This window comes from Nymphaea colorata, chromosome 12, assembly GCF_008831285.2.
Source record: "Nymphaea colorata isolate Beijing-Zhang1983 chromosome 12, ASM883128v2, whole genome shotgun sequence".
In the NCBI taxonomy this organism is placed as follows: Eukaryota; Viridiplantae; Streptophyta; class Magnoliopsida; order Nymphaeales; family Nymphaeaceae; genus Nymphaea; species Nymphaea colorata.
In genome coordinates this window covers 7,224,379-7,243,188 of record NC_045149.1, presented here as the reverse complement: position 1 = coordinate 7,243,188, position 18,810 = coordinate 7,224,379, and the positions used below count along the sequence as shown (strand labels likewise).

At 38.3% G+C, this 18,810-nt stretch overlaps 1 protein-coding gene across 1 annotated transcript; it reads right to left on the bottom strand.

Annotated features, from left to right (window-relative positions):
* Window positions 1–8,735: 8,735 nt before the first annotated feature.
* On the bottom strand, window positions 8,736–15,749 carry LOC116266407 (urea-proton symporter DUR3). The gene is made up of 9 exons (XM_031647614.2): window positions 15,439–15,749; window positions 13,270–13,377; window positions 13,066–13,161; window positions 12,866–12,948; window positions 12,558–12,778; window positions 11,314–11,576; window positions 10,886–11,124; window positions 9,899–10,548; window positions 8,736–9,349 (listed from the first exon to the last, which is right to left on the bottom strand). Exons 1-9 carry the CDS (start codon window positions 15,622–15,624, stop codon window positions 9,048–9,050), a joined length of 2,148 nt encoding a protein of 715 aa, XP_031503474.1. The 5' UTR covers window positions 15,625–15,749; the 3' UTR covers window positions 8,736–9,047.
* Between the last annotated feature and the right edge of the window lie 3,061 nt (window positions 15,750–18,810).

The window sequence follows — 18,810 nt, the reverse complement described above, 5'->3', positions numbered from 1 at the left end:
ATATAATCTTTTCCATAATCTTTCGAGTATAATCACCGTCAAATATGAGCATTTTGGTGTTGCTAAATCAACCATCCCCATCAATATCATCATGTCGTTTCTCACTAGGTTACACCATGTAACTTTTCAAAATGTTAAAAGGCAGTTAACTTTCTTTTCAGTAATTTTTTGAGTTGCCGTGATTTATAAGTATTTAGTCAATATGATGAGGTGATTGAGGGCAGTACATATTATAGTTACTAGGGTGTCATAATTCCATAAACTATAGCATCACATACCTTAGGAAACTGAAACAGTACTTAAATTATTAAATGTACTTTGATTTATTATATATTCCAAAGTATTCATTAAAACTTCTAATTAAAAGTAGTTAATGGCCAAGTACGGCCTATGTGTATCTGCTGATATGCAGCACATTGCCGCGCATTTGTCTCCATATTTGAGACATACCCTGAAAAGGAATGGCAATAAAATGAGTTTGTTAACCTAATCATCAGTTAGTTCATCGATTCAGCTGAGTTTGGAAACATTCAATCTTTTAAAAACACATGAAAAAAAGTATGAAAATGATAGAAATTAGAAAGAACTTCTTATATTAGTTTAACAAGTAGTTAAAAGTTGACACATGGCACTTCCGAAGTGGCGACAAAATTAGATCGTTTTGCTTCTGATTCGATCCGAATCGGCCGATTTTGATGACAAGGCTCTACAAATGGCATATCCACCACCTTAACCTGGTAGATATATGGAGTACTTGACATAATCAGATGATGAAAATCTCTAAACACCATGTCAGGATCAGACTTGTTACAAGTTACTGGATTTGGATTTTGGTTGGATTAGTAATTAGATCGAGTTCAGATACGAAACTGCGTATTGAAAAGTGGATCCAATTATTCATGACATCTGACTCTTTCTTTGACAATACAACCCTGGGGCAACCGGATAAGATCCAGATCCAGATCCAGATCCATAATTGGTTAAATCAGGCCCATCGACATCAGGCAGCTCAATGTGAGTAGAACACAGGTTGGCACCTGACTTAGAACATCTCCATCAACATGCGCCGATCCAATTGCGAAGCATGCAATTATTGTTATTCTTTTCTGCGGTTCATTCATTTATTCTTTCAATAGTTTATCGAGTTTTTTTTATTTCATGCGATGGGTAGCAGGAATTTCAATCTTTCTATAAGATAAATTTCTTTTTGTCCTAAGTTTCATGATCATCTCAAAAGGACGATACGTCTGATTACTTGGATCTCTTGATCTTATGGCTTCTTTAGCTGCAAGGTTGCATGTTTTTGGGGGATTGGAATTTGTCTTTCACGTTGTTGTCAGTCTCGGTTTTGATACTGTACCAAGACAGTGGTGGCAAAGACATGAACTAGGGCCCATATGGGCCAGCTTTTGGTGTCATTTTTCATCAAAGTTGATGCTTCCTAACCAAGTCTACCATGTCTCATGACCAGTACGTCAAGCAAAAGCCACAGCCCCACTTTCAAGCATAAACATTATAGACTTTGGATCTCTTCCGTGGCTCACATTTGATTGCAAATTTACATAAGCAGACACTTTTAAGTGTATTATATATATATATATATATATATAGAGAGAGAGAGAGAGAGAGAGAGAGAGAGGGGTGCTAGACACAAATAATCATTTTGATCATAAAATGGACAGTTGAGAGAAAATAATGAAATATAGTATTTTAATAATCTAGTATTAAATAACAATTTTTTCTCTTTGATTTCCTCTCAATTATCTCTTTTGGAAAAATTAACAATCAAGATGAGTCCTTGCCATTTCAGGTATAGCACTTAAACATTTGGTACTATATATATATATATATATATATATATATATATATATTAAGTGAATGATGAGTTTGACTTTTTAGAATCATTCAGCCACCTAACCAAGACAGTCCATCTTTGATAGAAAAACAATGAGAAAAATGTGTGAACTAATATGGTTGGGTGAACAATTAAACACCAGAAATATATATATATATACCTGGGATGAGCACGGCCAACCACCTAAAAAATTCAAACACTAGTAAGAGTCTAGGGCTACATTAGTGCCTAGTAAAGAGACAACCAGAGCTGCATTGGTGTATGATAAGGAGACAATGTATGTTCTCTTTGGTACTTTGCTCCACTCCACGCGTAGTGCCTAGAACATGCGACAAATCTTTCTGCTACCAGCTCGATCAACTACACTATAGCCCTTCGGCAATATATCTTCAGTTTGAGAGTGCGACATCACAAACATGAATAGTAAGTCGGAACCATTTGAAATGGAGACCAATTAGTAGCAACATATATAACTGGCACCGTAAACAGCCGAGCAAGATCAGGGATGCAAACGGGCTGGACAACGGTATGGGATTTGGATAATTTTGGCTGCTCCAGATCCAATTCATCCTGTATTTAATTCACGATTTGGTTATTCAATATCCATTTGCGTGCATCATTAGGTGAAATGAGGAATGCCCGAGAAAGTAATTTGCCTGTTTTGTTTCCTTAAAATTTATATTTATATTTTATATTTAAGTTATTATTTTTTTTATGGTAAAATTAGAATTTCTCTCAGCTCTTTATAGGTAATAGTGATCAAAACATAGGGCTGACCTGTCATTATAGTTAATTTGACACATTTCTTCTAAGAAGGTGTTTTACAGTTAATTTTGTCAGTTTTCTAGTTGAAAATATTACAAGATAGATATACATTCATTGAAAGGGCATCAAGAACAATCTGGGCTTCCCACTTTTTTTTCATTTTAACACCACAAATTGCATATAAAAAACCAACTAAACGAAAAAATATAAACCTAAGGGGTAGTTTGGCAGCAGGAACACTATGCAGAATCTACTCTACAGATTGAGGTAGATTCATGGGATATTAGAACCAATATCTCATGGATCTACCCCTATCTTTTGGACAGATTCATAACATTCATATATTATTACTACTACCGAATGATCCCTAAATATTTCATTATATTCCATTAGAAGGTGAGCTTTAGTTTAGAATGAAGGCAGAGGTGCACGGGGATTCTACACTGAGAGACAATGGAAGTTATAGGTCGGTTTTGGATGACACCCTTGAAACAACTAGTTTTCCGAAAAACAGGTTTTGTAGAAACTTGGTTTTTTCTTAACCAGTTCTTAAAATGCGGTTGATTATGCCAAAGTAACATTTTTTATGATTTTTTTTGGCAGAAGAGGCGGTTTTCTCATCAAAATTGGTTTTTGTACAAACCCAATTTCTAATAACATTTAAGGGTGTCACCCAAACATGCCCATATTTTTTCAAACTCAACCCACTTGAGTTAGTATGTCAGTAATGGCAGAACCACATATAACCTAAAGAGGGGCAGAACCACATACAAGGATGAGTTGCATCTTGTCAAACTAAAAAGTTACCACATAAATTTCTAGTTTTAACACATATATAGGGCAAAAGCCTATTAGAGTCATTTGAAACTTTGCCAATTGAGGCATGTAACGTAGCATTATTTTGTCCTCTCTCATGGTTTACCTAGCATGTGGGCAGGCTCATTAATTTGGTATGTCCTTTATGAGGCTTCCTTGCAATCAGGTAAAGAGAACAAAGAAACAAAAAACCATGTAGCTGCTCTAGGGCTTTTCTTTGTTTTGGATATTCAATATTTGACTGATCATGACTAGGGCTGAACACGAGTCGAGCTGAGCCAGCTTGAACTTGGCTCGAGTACCTTAAGCCATAGCTCAAGCTCGAGCGGAACTGGAGACCAGATTGAGCTAGACTCAGATTGAGATTAAGAAGCTCGATAAGCAACATGGAGAATTCACTTGAACTAGTTTCTTTTGTGAAAAAAATTGTGAATATGCACATTCTCATCACGACTCATGAGCTTAGTCGAGTTCAAACAAGTTGAGCTTGCCTAGCTGGAACTCAACTTGCTTACTTGACCAAGTTCTTTTCACAACTGGAATTTGACTGTTAATGAGCGAGTCAAGCTCAAGTTGAGTTTAACGAGCGAGTTTGAGTCGAGCCCCAGTTGGCTTGACTGGTTGAACACCCTTAATCATGACTTGCATAAGCAGCAATATGTTGAATGTGTGGAGGCTAGGTATTGTGATCCATTCGCACTATTTAGTTTAGAATCAAATACTATTGAACATTATGTAGATTTAAGTATTCGAACTACAGTGCAGCAAGAAGATCGAACGAGCACTTTGGGGGATTCAAATAAATGGGGTAATGCGATACAAGACAAGATCTTCACATGGAAAACTCTAAATCTATGGAAAGAATCATGCATGAAGGGTACAAATTTAATAGTGGCTAATATTCAAGAGGCTATCTCAAGTCCATACATATATGACCTGAGAAGTACAAGAAGAATAGCGTGAATTAGAATGCACTAGAGAGACCAAACAAACCTTCCTTTTGATGCACATGCAATTTGAAGGAAAACCCAGACCTGAACCCTATTGAAGTAGTGGTGAACTTCCTTGAGTTTACTTCTTTGGTTGTAAATGTTGTTGAGGCATGCAATGGATTGAGTAATTATTTTGCCAACCATGGAGTTTTTTCAAATCTAGGGTTTTTCACAAACCCAGTTTTGACCATCACCCAAATCCGATTTAAACACTGGATTTGAAAGCAAAACGACTATCTAATCCATTTGAAGCTTAATGTGGGCAATTGCTTACATAAGCCCACAAAAAAGTGTGATTTTCATACTGGAACTTAGTGTGGTAGCTTTTCTCATTTACATATAGGCATCCCTTGAAAAATTTTAAATTATATAACTAATTACTCTTAGCCAAAACTTTTTGGCTTCCCCCTAATTACATAGGAAACCATCTAAAGCCCATAAATGATGACTTGAGATTAAGAAGAATAAAGTGAATTACAACTCATTAAAGAGATGAGACAAATCTTCCTTCTGATATGCAAGTTTGAAGGAAAACCCATAATTGGAACCCCTTGAAGAAGTGGTAAAATTTCTTGGGTTAACTTCGTCGGTTGTAAATATTGTTGAGATTGGCATAGATTTAATAATTGCAACTGCAATATATAATGTGTTTTCTTAGTTTGTGACAAAAAAGGAAACACATTATGTCAGCCTTATTAATATGATCACATCCATCACAGTTTCTATAGTTATAATATAAATAGGAACCGCAGTGCATGCACATGCATTTTTTTTGCCGTAAAATCATCTTCACAGCGAGCTCATCAACTAGAGTGTTGTGCATCCATCATTTGTAATCCAAAATAATAGTTCTTACGGGAATCGAGTTGATGACTAAACTTTTACCGACCTGTCAGTCCCGTTAGGTAAAATTTGCTGGATAAAGTACTGGCCCTAGGTCCCACCCATGTGCTAAGCTAAGGACCTCCAAAAGGTTTATACATTCATCTACCCACGGTTAATTTTATCAAAACCATCATGGTGCATGCTTTCTGCAAATGGGTGACCAGTTGGGTGTCTTTTGCAAAAATATTTCAATGAGAGAACTGTTTGGCTGTCAAAAATCGAAGGACTGTTGGATAATGAAATGAACCTTATCTCTACATCTTGTTTGTCCTTTGGGAATCAGAAGGTATCCTTGTCTTTGAAGCAAGTAGAGACTGTAGAGTGTAATGGAGGGTTAATTTGAGGTGCTTCATAACTCAATTAGGAAAAAAACTGATTTAACTATTTTTTTTGTGTATTTTTTTAAAATTTCATTATTACTCTGCAGATTGTCGGCTCAAAATGAAAATATGTTTGCAGTGAACTTTTTGCCAAATATCACGTCTTTTAGGGAATCAGAAATGAGTTTTGTTATTTGCAACAAAATGGAGAGATTTTAATCAAACGCAACATGTTTGTCGTTATGGTCAATAATATTGATGCATGGCATCACTAAGTTGAGATTTAATTTGATTTTTACACTCAAGGCCTTCGCTACCAAGAGGATTTATATCCAGGTTTTTACTTCAACTTGTTTGAGCAAACCTTCAAGCCGTGTTTAACTCTTAGTTTTATAAAATATTTTCAATTCTTTTAAATATTTAATGTTGAGAACCATAACATAATAATAAATATCAGTATATCGCAAACTTAATTAGGTTATATTATCCGACTATGCAGGATCGCACTCACATTTGGTTGAGCCAAGAACTGGGTTTATCGTGGCATTTGTCATTGATCAAGGACTGAATCTTGGAGCTAAGAATATGGTAGGGAACATAATTAAGAATTATTCAGAGGACACAAACCATTTTAAGTTAGCCGAAGCATAATCCCACCATCCAAGTGAAGGCTGAAGCCTCCCCCCTTTCCCCATCTCCCATTTGCGCATCTCGTTGGGTCCAAAGCTGCTTTTGGTGCCGCTATGCTTCAAACTTGCATATTAGTACCCTCTTTTTTTCAGCACAAAGAGTTTCACTCCTCAAAGACCAAAATCTACACCAAACTTTGGTTTTAATTTACACTCAACATTAATAAAAGGAAGTTTTCTCTTTGATGGGTACATTTAGTGACGGTTTTAGGTGTTCTTCGTCTACAAGGTTCGAGAATAATAAGCTTTGTCTAGAACATATCCAACACTCTTAGCAGTAGGGCCCTCACTTGTATTCCACTGTCAGTATAAATGATCAAATAAGTTTGAATCTTTGAACAAAACCATTGGTGTAAGTGCAGAGACAGAGTTTTATTGGTGTTTGTGAACCCCAGCCAACCATTAGAGCACTGAACCTTTTTTTTTTTTTCTCCTCTTTTCTAGTCTTCCTGACATAATCAGATGAACAGGAGATGCACTCCCAAGTAACTGTTGATGTGCAGTGAGTGTGGGTCTCACTGTTTGGTCTTCCTGTTGCATCATTCAAGATCTGGAGCACATACACTGAGATTTCCCATGGTGGGCCCATGCAGGGTGATGGATATAGATCTCAATGGGTTCGGGTTATGAGATATCCGTTATCCGATGATTAACCAGACACTGCTTAATCCGAATAAGCGCAGAATTTGGATTGGATATGCATAATAAGCAAATTTGGATCAGCCAACTTTGGGTATCTGTCAGATCCATTGTGAAGATCCTAAACCTTATTTGGGTTTAATTTTCATTGAAATCCAAATTTGAATTGGATATTGGGTAGTAGCGGATAGTTTCAGATCTATATGGGTATGATATGTGACTAAACGTATCCCTAATCAGTCAGATTTGGTAACAGAGAAGGTTCGACTTGTAAGAATCAGGTTTAGATCTGACATGCTATTCTGCACCAACATCTGAACTGGGTATGAATCTGAAAAACAATTTGACCCAGTAACTAATTATGGTTGGGTGCTACCCTTTTCCTTTACAATCTGGATCTGTTGTCAGATCTGATGAGACTAGGATGCTCACAACAGATTCAGTAATGTCAACGTCTGAATTGGGTCGGATCTATTTACTTCTTACGCGACCCAATCACCTACTCCCCTTTATCCTTTGTCAGCGCATATTCTTCCCATATAGAATTGCAAATGGAAAAAGGTACACATAATAGTGACATTGGAGTATTAAGCTGTTTCACTGGAATCTTCACACCATATTATTGGGAGGGCATGTCATAAGAAAATGAAAATTTAACATGCACAACTTTTGGGGGTAGTGTATATGTGTGTGTGTGTGTGTGTGAGAGAGAGAGAGAGAGAGGTGCAGTGGGACCTACAACATAGCTTGCCTGCATTTGAATGATCCTTGCAAGACAAAGATACCTGACCACCTAACAGAAACACCATGTCTACTTGTTCTTCCTTTTTCTCACCCGCTGCCATGATGAACAAGGTTGAGACAAGAAAGCCTTCTGAACTCAACACCTCTCTCTCTCTCTCTAAGTCCCATCCTGCCAACAAAGTGCTGCAACTATGGCTGGTTAGGGTTTATCTTAATCGTAGCTTTATAATTGTCCCCACATATTTCGCTTCGCTTTGCATTTTGCAGTATGGTGGGACCTGGATCGAGTGTCCAGCTGAGACCGGGGGCCTGAATTGCCCTCCAGCTGCCTTGGATCTTAACGATGTATGATGGTGGTTGTGGTTTCCTTTTCCTCTTCTGTTCCCTCCATCATTTGATCTTTACTTTCCCACTTTTTTCTTCTCTGCCCATCCTTTTACCTCCTCCCCAATTGTGATTTCAAGGAAAAATTACTAAAAACCTTCAGACTTCCAGAAATATCAGTCCTGACCTCTGGATCATCTGCCCTGTTCCATACTCGGATCTGGTTGTTGCCTTGAGATGCCCTTGTATTGCACATCTGTTTAAGGTCAGCCTAATTGTTTGCAGTGATTTTTGTTGGTTTTGGTCATGGTTTGGGAGCCCCTCGATCAGATTTGTTAGAATATGGCTTCCAATTTGTGGAGTAGAAAAGCCAACAAATTGTTGCAGAACTATTTAAATGTTTTAAATAACGTAGGCTAATAGGTCCTTAACATTTAAATAAGTTTGTTTTTTTTTATTGGGTAGTAAAAGCCAAATTTCCGAAGATCTCTTGTCGATCTGACATCAATTGCAGTGATTCGACAAGTGGTTCATTGGGATTCTGAATTAGAAAAATTAACCTGGAAATGAGAAGTATTCAACTCACCTCAACTAGCCTCATTAAATAGTGATTGATATACTTTATATCGCATGAAAAGATTGCGCTCTGAGTTCAACATAGAATGCCCATTAGTTAATGTAATGTTGCAGAATTTCGAACACAGTCTCCAAAACCACTGTTCGACATGTAAATATTAACTATTGAAATATAATCTATGGTGATACAAGATCCAAAGTTTACAGCTTCTTTACCATATCTAGTCTCGGAGGAGACTTTCTGTCACTGTGGTTACTATTCACAAAACACGTCACAAGCACCAACATAGCAACTTGGCCTTATGATGCAACTTGACCTCTTAAAACACAATAATGGCTGATGAAAAGAAATAAGCTTCTGCCTTTTTTTTTAATCACTTCTTGCAAACTGGAAAACAGTCGGCACAAGATGCCCGTGCTACAAACTGGCTGCACAATTCAGCTAAACTATAGAGCGTGAATTGTGATTCTGCCGCTCGGCTGCCTCTTCTCTCTTGCCTTTCTCTTTCTCCAGCAAGTACAATCTCTCTGCTTCCGGGATCGCCATCATGATTGCTTGCATTCTCAGATTAATTTCATCAAATTTCTCAAGGAGAGTGTCATTTGTGAACATGCCAAGCAGAACGCTTTGTATGGTATCCCAACTTTCTTTCAGTGGCAATATAATGACTACAGCAGATGCAACGGTACCCCAAGCAATGGCAATGACAGCCCAAAATGTGAAATACCCCAGACTGAATGTTCCTGTATGAGCATAAGAAAACAACCGTTGACCAAAATTGAGAGACTCTGCCATTTACAAATCATTTACTTTGTACTTTATGCATATGTGGTGACAAAGAATGCGTGGGACGTAGAGAGAAATGTACATGATAATCATTGAGGAAACAACCGTTCTCTACTGTGATGGTGAACATACACATGTAATACATATATATGTACACACACACACATCTCAATTACACACAGATAGATGCACACAGGACAAGCTGATTTTCAAGACAAAACATGAAAAAGGCTTGATCCAAAAAAGGACTGTCTCATTTATAAACGGGCACTAGGATACTAATTTGGTTATCAAATGTTATTTTTTATGCCAATAACTTCAGACACAGCAGGCAATACGTGTGAGTTTTACCTCTAGTCTCAGGAATCAATTCCAAGAAGGAAAAACAATTAACAGAGGTGCTAGCTTAATCTGCCATTGCTTCTGATCTGTCAATCATGCAATCTAACAAAACAGATATTTACGAACCCCAAAAACAAAAGGAAGAAAGAAGCAGCGAAACTTACGTGCTGGGAGAGACAGAACAGGCCACAATATGGCAATCACTACCGTAAACCCAACTCCCCATTTTATTATCCAAGCTTTAGATCTTATTAGCTTGTCCTCATTAAATTCCTCGGCTGGCAAGTCAGTCCTGTCTTTCTCTACCATGGTTATCTTTTTAGTACCATCCCAGTCATAATTCTGAGGCCATAGGAAACTGCATAAAGCATGAACCAATCCACCAACCAATATAGACACGAGATTTCCGGCCAGCATGGGTGCATTCCTGCCGGTTGTGTCAAGATTTACACGTCCGTATTCTATCTTAGTTACGGCTAACCATGTAATGATTCCCAATATGCAACCTATTATTGTCCCAAGAATTGCACCCACTGAATTTGCTTTCTTCCACAGAAGCATGAAAGCAATTGGCATAACCGCTGATCCAACAAACACTCCCATCGCAAGATACATCCACCCAAGTGAGACACCAGCTTTATTCAGTATAACAGCAAGCACGCCCATGAAGCATCCAAAGCCAAAAACAACGGCTCTAGAGACCTTCAGAATCTGCTTCCCAGTGGCTTCAGGATTAATATAAGTGCGGTAGATGTCATATGTGCATAAAGAGGACACGGCAATGAGCTCAGCAGAGCCAGCAGATGTCACTGCCCTGAAAATGTTAATAGAGCATTAGTTTTGCATATTATGGATTGCTTCAAAGTAGCAGGGATCATGGGATGAAGAGCTTAACCATCGTATGTACACTTACAGCCCATCTATGAAATTGCCAAGAAAACATATGAAAATACTAACACCAAGAGCTAATTTACTAAATCGTTCCCAGATGTTAGAAGCCAATAAAAGTTTACCAACTTTACTTGCGCACTTTATAATTGGTGGGAACATTCACTTTAAACAGCAGAATTCTGAGAAATTATAAACTAAAAACACTATTTCTTACTTTTCAATATGCCACACACAAAAACAGAGAGAGAGAGAGAGATTACATGAATAGCATGGTGAGGAGAAGTACAGATCCTGTCTTCCCCATCAGTGCTACGGCGGTAGCAGGTGGTACAAGTCCGTGGCCTGCCTCTTCAGCTGTTAATGGGAGGTCAAGTGCCAGCGCACCAAGTCCCAACGAAGTGGCCAACGAGAATGGCACAGCAAACCAGATGAGACCACCCAAGAGGTAGCCCTTGTGAGTCGATGATGGACGTGCAGCTATTGCACTGACCCAATAGCCCTACTCAAGAAAAAAAGAACAGAGGAATTCATTTCTTACATTCTAGTATATCATGTTATATAGGCTGAAAACTTCCTCATAGAACACGTGGAGTGCATTTCTTGTTTCATATTAACAGCCTGATAAGAGAGAGAGAGAGAGAGAGAGAGAGAGAGAGAGAGAGAGAGAGAGAGAGAGAGAGAGACTCACATTGTCCACAAAAACAGTACCAAAATTGCCAACGATGTTGATGATTCCAAAGATAAGGCCACCCGAGCTTAGCATTGTTAAGTATGATCCCTTGTAATTCCCATTCACAGGTCCACAAGCTTGCCCACTGTGTGAAATAGGCTCACTGCATATCCTTGACTTGCTCGAAACAGCAAGTAGATGATCATACACGGTCTTTGGGCTCCCAAGATGGCTGCTGGTCGTATATACCAGGAATACAAATATGACGAGGACAACATGCACTGTGTATTTCAAATAGCTCATAAGAAGCATACATGACGCACAAATTAATAGATTTTAGGAGCTCTATAACAATCTAATTCAGAAAGGATGAAGGATAAAGTCAACGTCATTAGCATTTACGAGAAGAAGTATGTCATGCATGCCACAGTTAATCCAGATACTAATGACGCAGGTCAGTGATAAATTTGTAATCTGTTGTATACTTGCTCAGGGAATAAGGGGATCAGAAGTGCTGACACTTTGTCAATGCCGGCTTCCTTAGACAACTTTATTTATCGTTTATCTCTCAAAGAAACCAGAAACAGTTTACTAGAACCAGCATGACTGAAATAAATAATTGAGGAAGGTAGCCACAGGAGACATCAAAAAAGGCGGATGTAAGTATAGATGCTTTCACCATTCTAATTGATTTGATGCTTCCAGCATGTAGCCTTCCAAGCAACTTACTGTTCCACTTTCCGTGGGGCCTTGATGTATAGTAAGAACTTCCAACATAAGTCCATTCCCTTGGGAGAATAAAAGGTTCTGAATGATCAAGAAAATGAGATTTTGGCCCAATACGAGATACATACATTAGGAGTCTAATTAGTACAGGGAAGCCAGGCTTTGTCAACAACCCAAATTAAGAAAATTAAGAAACCTTTTAAGAGCCAAATTCTCTAAAACTACATAGAATCTATAGTAACCTCTCATATCTTGGTTATGTCGCATGTCTGCATGAACTTGGTGAAGTTGAGTCAAAGAAACACAAAGGTTTTGTTTAGTGGGTGATACTAAGGTGGCTTCATCCAAGTCTACGACTCGGTTGATTCACTGAGATGTTTTACCCCTACTCACTAAAGGAACGTTAAGATTAACTCGTGCAAGATCAAGCCAAGCCTAGACGGTACAGTCAAGACTGCCTCTTGCACAACTTAGAATCAGACGACCAAAGTAACGTGGCACTAAAATGCTGAATTTTTTAAAGAAAGATTTCATACCAATAACTGAATGGATGTAGCTGGCTAAGAAGGTAGCCTTCAATCCTCCTGCTAATGTGTAAACTATCACACCAAGAGGTATTAGAAAGCTAGCAGCATAGATATTAACCCCTGTCAAGGCATTCACCACTGCAGATCCACCAAGCAGCAGCATCGCAGTCACGATGATGTTTGTCAAGAAGCAGAAGGCCAAGAAGACTATATGTGCAGAAGTCCCCCATCTGAATATTAGGAATCCAAGCTACAGAAGGAATAAGAATCCACATTAAAAGCCACAGAGTAATTAATTAAGCAAGTTTCCTGCCTACCTAGCTCTAACAATTTCACAAACAGTATGAGCATGAGGAGCCTTTCTTTTAATCTCAATAGCCATGACCCCAAACAAAAGCACCTGTTGCAGAATTAAGAGCAAAAATAAACAAATAATATTGTCATGTTAATCCTAATCAAGAAACAAGAGAAAGAGAGAAGATTAACAGGAAAGTGATGTCTGAATTGCGGAAAGGACCTGGATGGTAGCACCACTGGCATACCAAAATGGGCCACTGACGCCATACTCCCAAGCAACATTGGAACTTTGCAAGATCGTCGCAGCCCAAGTCCACTGTTATTGATCATTATCAAGTGACAAATGAAGCCATTCAGTATCAGTTCTAAAGTGTTACGAAAATAAAACAAGCCACATCTTTCCCTTATTTTTTCTCCTAGTTACCTGGGAGACGATCACACTTGCGATGAGTCCAGTTTTAACATTTCTACCAGCTGTGTTGAACCACTCAGATGTATGTCGGGATCCGACGTAACGCCTTTCTAACCACACCTGTTTTTTGTTCCAAGTCAGTTGCTATGCATCTCCATGCACATCAGACAGTAGGAAATCCACATGAATTCTCAAGGAGCCACAGAAGCAGGTGCCAAATGAATTATAAGATGACGTAGTTTATGCCAAACAAAAAGGCCGTGTACGCTATATCTAAAGCCATTTAGACGTGTTTGTGGCATTAGACCGTCTAGAAAATGTTCATTGCTGAGCGAACAATCCTCTCTGTTCTTCCTCCCGTAGACGTTCATTATTAAGCACTTAACGAGAAATAGGTAATTGCTCCAGTAGGTAGTCGCCAATATTTTTAGTCACTTAACACACGAAACACCTTTTGGTAACAAAAAAGGGATTAATTTGTGATGCAATAGAACTTGACACATAAAAGTAAAAAATGCCACTAGATTGATTTGATTCCAAGTACAATGTTTAGTGAACAAGGAAGCATCAGCACACTTGTATGTTGAATAACTAAATATGGATGCCATCGGATAGGATTCGGACCAGATATACTCTGACAAAAATTTGAATGAAAAAAGACAAATCACATCACAATCCGATTCTTAAACCTCCCACGGCATCTGATTCAGAATCTGACTGATGGTAGACCTGATACACCAAATCCGATAATGCATTCGACTATGAAATTAAGATCTGAATTCAACAGCTATGGGGAGTTTGTTTCGCCCGGAACCACTGAAATTTTTGGAATCAAGGGCTAATCCTGGAAGGAGAATCCCGGGTCGGAATATCATTGTTTGGAAAACAAATCCAAATCTGAATTTCAGTGGTTGAGGCATCAGGAAATCTGAATCCAAACCAGTTTTCTGTTTGGATTTCAAAGCTTATTTAGTGTATCGGATATCCAATTTGAATCTAACCCGACGACATCCGTAAATGGAACCGGCGCAATATGGCTTTCGAAAGTTGGTTTTGGACCTGAATCACATCCATGAGTGCAGCTGCTGACTCCCCCAAGAGGCCTATTTTCTCGCCAAGCTTACCATGAACAAGGATCTGGATATTCTATTGTGGATCGGCTATCCAGATGTCCATGTGCACGAAGAGACCCAAATCGGATCCGAGGCAGATACCAGGTCTCATATTCCTATTCCACGGTCCTATGTCCTATTTCCTCCTCGGGGTAATCAAGAAGGGAAAATCATGCCTCAAACCTTCAAAACCAAAAGCCCAAACCTTTAATTATGGTGTTTTTCACTGTTTGCAGTTCAAAGAAATTATTCATCAGATTTGAATTTTGGACCATTTATTGCCTTTTTAACCTATTTTTCGTTTAGAATTAAAAAAAAGAAAACATTTCGTAATTTGTTAATAGAGAGACTAAATAAAGATTGTGAATTAAGGCTTGAAAGGAATTGTAGTTTCTGTAATAGGAGAAACAAAGATCTTAGCTAAAATGGTAAGAATGTAATCTAATGATAGAAAAGAAAAAATGTAAACTAATGGTAGAAAATAACATAGATTTGAAAGAGTTTGTAGCTAATGTTTACATCGTCCCAAGCTCTTGTTTGATAGTTTATAGCAAAATGGTGTTCATTTTAACTTTAATTAGAAAGAGCTTTTCACAAGAATTTTCTAATATAAACTTTTTATATTTTTTGAAAATCGAAGAGAAATGCACCATGTAGCACACAGGGTTCAACCACTGTAACACATTTTTGTGTTTTAGCCTGATCAGTTAATCTGCTTCGACTGAAAAAAAAAAATGCACTAAAGGCCAGGAAGTTCTAATTTCATACAAGCCTCACAGGCTCTGAGGACCGAAGCAAAAACTTGGACATTTGGTACATGAATTTCGAAAGCTGCCACTGATTCAAAATCGACGACGACAAGTGAGGCCCCTCTTCTCTCTTGCGGCGTTGAATTTTTGGTTCGCTAAAAAACACGGTCCATAATGCGGACGAAGACGGCGGCCCCAATAATTACCAAACGAGACCCCCAATCCAGGTCAACACTATCGACACAGAAGCCATGCAGAGGATAAAATCCATTCACACCACAGAAAAGGAGGAAGAAGACGACGAAGGATCGAGCGCGTACCAGGAAGGAGGTGAAGACGGCGAAGAAAGCGCCGAAGCCCAGGATGACGGAGTAGCCGACGCCCTGGTTGAGCACCGCCTTCCCCTGAAAGAAGCTGCTCTGCCGGACGCACTCGCCGGCGCCGGACACCGTGTAGTACCGCCCGGAGAACCCAACCGGCGAGCAAGTTGGGGAAGACGACGCCATTTCCACCCGATCGAGATCGTCCACACCAACGAATCACTCTCTCCCTCACACAGAGCACACAAAGCGAGAGCACACGGGAAGATTCTGAGAGGAGCGGATGAATCTCCCGCTCTCTCTCTCTCCAGGATCCCAAGGAATCCCGGCGCTTGGTGGGTCATTAAATAGAGAACGAGGTCCAGATTTGCCCCTGCATCTGTAGAAAATTACGTGAGGAAAATAAAAAAAAAAGTTGACTTTAGAAAAAAATTATTTAAAAAAGGTTAGGACACCTTTGGAGTTGGAGTTGGGTTTGTGAGTTCGGACCCGGATCCAGTCCTGAAAACCTGTCGGATTACAGGCTTTGTTAAATCCAAATCAATTGAATTCTACGTATTATGTTTGAGTCTGACAGTAAAATTAAGCTCCAAACAATATTTATGAAAAGAGGCATGATAGTGAATTTAGTGGGGTCCGCTGCCTGTTTGGATAGAGGGAAAGAGAACGAAAGAAAGGTAAGTGAGTCGAGGTCCGTATGTCGATTGCAAACAGTGGCAAGTACGATAGTCGAGCCGAGTCGAGTTTAAAGATATGTAGTTATAGCATAAGAGTATGGCCTCCTCTAAGTAAACATTAAAACAAAAAAGGTTGGGGCCTTCTCTCCCATAAGGGTTACAATACAAGATATTTCCATGATTCCGTATGCTCCATATTCTGAGGTTAGATTAATTTAGTGGAGTCACTTGTGTTGTGGAGCCCTTCAGTTACATAAAAATGAAAAAATTAATATATGTTCACCTTGACTATTAGATCCCCTTTTAGAATCACCAGACTAGGAAAAAAACAATGCATTTTAATCTAAATAGAGCACTTAGATTCAAGATATCGTTCAAAATCAAGCTTTCGTCATGTTAACTCAGATGGAAATATGATTTTCTGGAGAATTATGCATGGATGCACTTAAGCCTTTTTTATGGCATTGATTTTTTCTTGTCTATATCTAGTCCCTTTGGACAGGAATGTGAAAAGAAAATACTCAACATAAAAACCCAAAACGATAATTATTTTATGTAACATTCAATTTTACTTAACTAACTCTTATGGGTCCGTCTAGTCCATCGTGATGAACAGTTGAGATAAAATAAGACAAAAAAAAGTGATTGACATTTTTATTATTTAATATTAATTCACACATTTTTCTTTTCTTCTTTTTGTTCAACCGTTCGTTAGATTGATCCAATGTTTCTTACCAGTGAGTTGAATTACTTTGGATAGATAGAGTCACCATTTACTCAGTTCACATACAAACACATATACACACATACATATATATTTACTCAGTTCACATACAAATACATATACACACCCATACATATATGACTATATTATATTATATATACATATATAACATTCATATGTAAGCATACATATAATATAATATATAGATATATAATATTATTTATATATTTACGTGTAGCCCTCACTTGCAAGAATTTTATTGTGTCTCTTTTGAATCCATCCGTACATGTTATAATTTGAAGGACAACCATCAATTTGAGGTCTATCTTTATCTTTAACGACTCGACCCACTCCCAATCTCAAGACCTTGGTTTGATGGATCCTAACCCACCTCTTTCAATTTGAGTTCCAACCAGAAAAAAAGGCTAAAAACCAGGATTGCTAGGGGCGAGTTTGGATCCACTAGACCAGAAAACTGAGCTTGGAAGTGAGTCTTGTCGTCACAGTGGTGTCAGAGCTAAGTTCAAGATTTGGAGCATGAGATCCCACATGCACAGAAGCGTGTGTCTGAAATGGACATGAATGTTTGTACTTCAAAAGTTTAATTTCTTAGATTATAAGAGATCTTAAGAGACTTATAAATAAAGTTGTTCGGTGGTTAGTTGTCTTTGTAACTAAGTTTTTTCGGGTTGAAACCAAAACTACTAAAGAGCAAATTGAAATCCACCGATCCAAGAGCTTGAGCCCGAGCCCGAGAATGGATTGAGTCGTTACATTATCATTGGGCGAGGTTAATTAGAACGAACCTTAAATGAAAATTTAGTTCAAACAATTAGGTAATAAGTTGGCCATTCAAGATCATGTAGAGCCAAGTAAGGTGTAAAGTCAATCACCATCAAATTAAAGGTTCTTTCATACTCAAACGTATCTTTTACTTTTTGAAAGCGCCATTTTAATATATTAATGGGATTTTATCATTTTCAACGCCGTGGATTCACAAGGAATCTTGAATCTGAGGCCAATGGGCAATGGCGAAAGGCTCGGCCTATGCACAGTGGCTGACAAACCAAAAATAAAAATGAAAAATTTGTGAGTCCCTTTCTTAGTCGTCTTTGCTTTTTTGTAACATGAAAGTCAACCTCTATTTAATAATAAAAAGAAAAAATGGCAGCTATTTTGGACAGCAGCTTAATTTTATGGGGGCAACTGCATACCCTTTTTTTTTTTTATTCATCACATTGTCTTTATCCCAACAAGTGAGTTCATGTGGTCCCAAGTAGGCTAGACCTGGCGGCCATGCCCGGCAGCTCGATGTCCCCGAAACTTCGGTTCGGGTTCGGTTCAGTTATAATAAAAAATTATTTTTAAAATATAAAATTATTTTTAATTTAAAATATATTTTAATAATAAAATTATATATTATTAATAATAAAAATATTATTTAAAAGTTATCAGGCCAGATCGGGCACCAATCGGGCCGACTCAAGCCCGAGCAATGTTTTTCAAGCCAAAAAACCAAGCCGGTACTAGGCCGAGTACCAGCCGAAGACCCAATCCGGAGCTTAGGTTTAATCCCAAGGAACTTAGCATAACTAGTCGGACCGGTAGATTAGTGCAAACAAAACCCCCATAATTGAGGAGCATATTACGGGTCTACCTGAATCTCGGAAAAAATAAAACCACGAAGGTATAGGGGAATGAGGACGGGCTTCGGCCTTCTTTAGGCTGCATTGGGTCCACTTGAATCCCCAAAAAAAATCTGACCATGAAGGTAAAGGAGAATGAGGAAGGGATTCGACGTTCTCTATATGAAAAAACCGAACACATCAAATGTTGGGTCAGAAATGAATCCAATATAATTTGAAATGTCATCAACCTTTAAAGAGATTCAAAGCACTTGGGATCCTAAATTCTAGATGATGCTAGAACCATGTATGTTTGAAAATTCAAAGTTTTATGACAAAAATTATT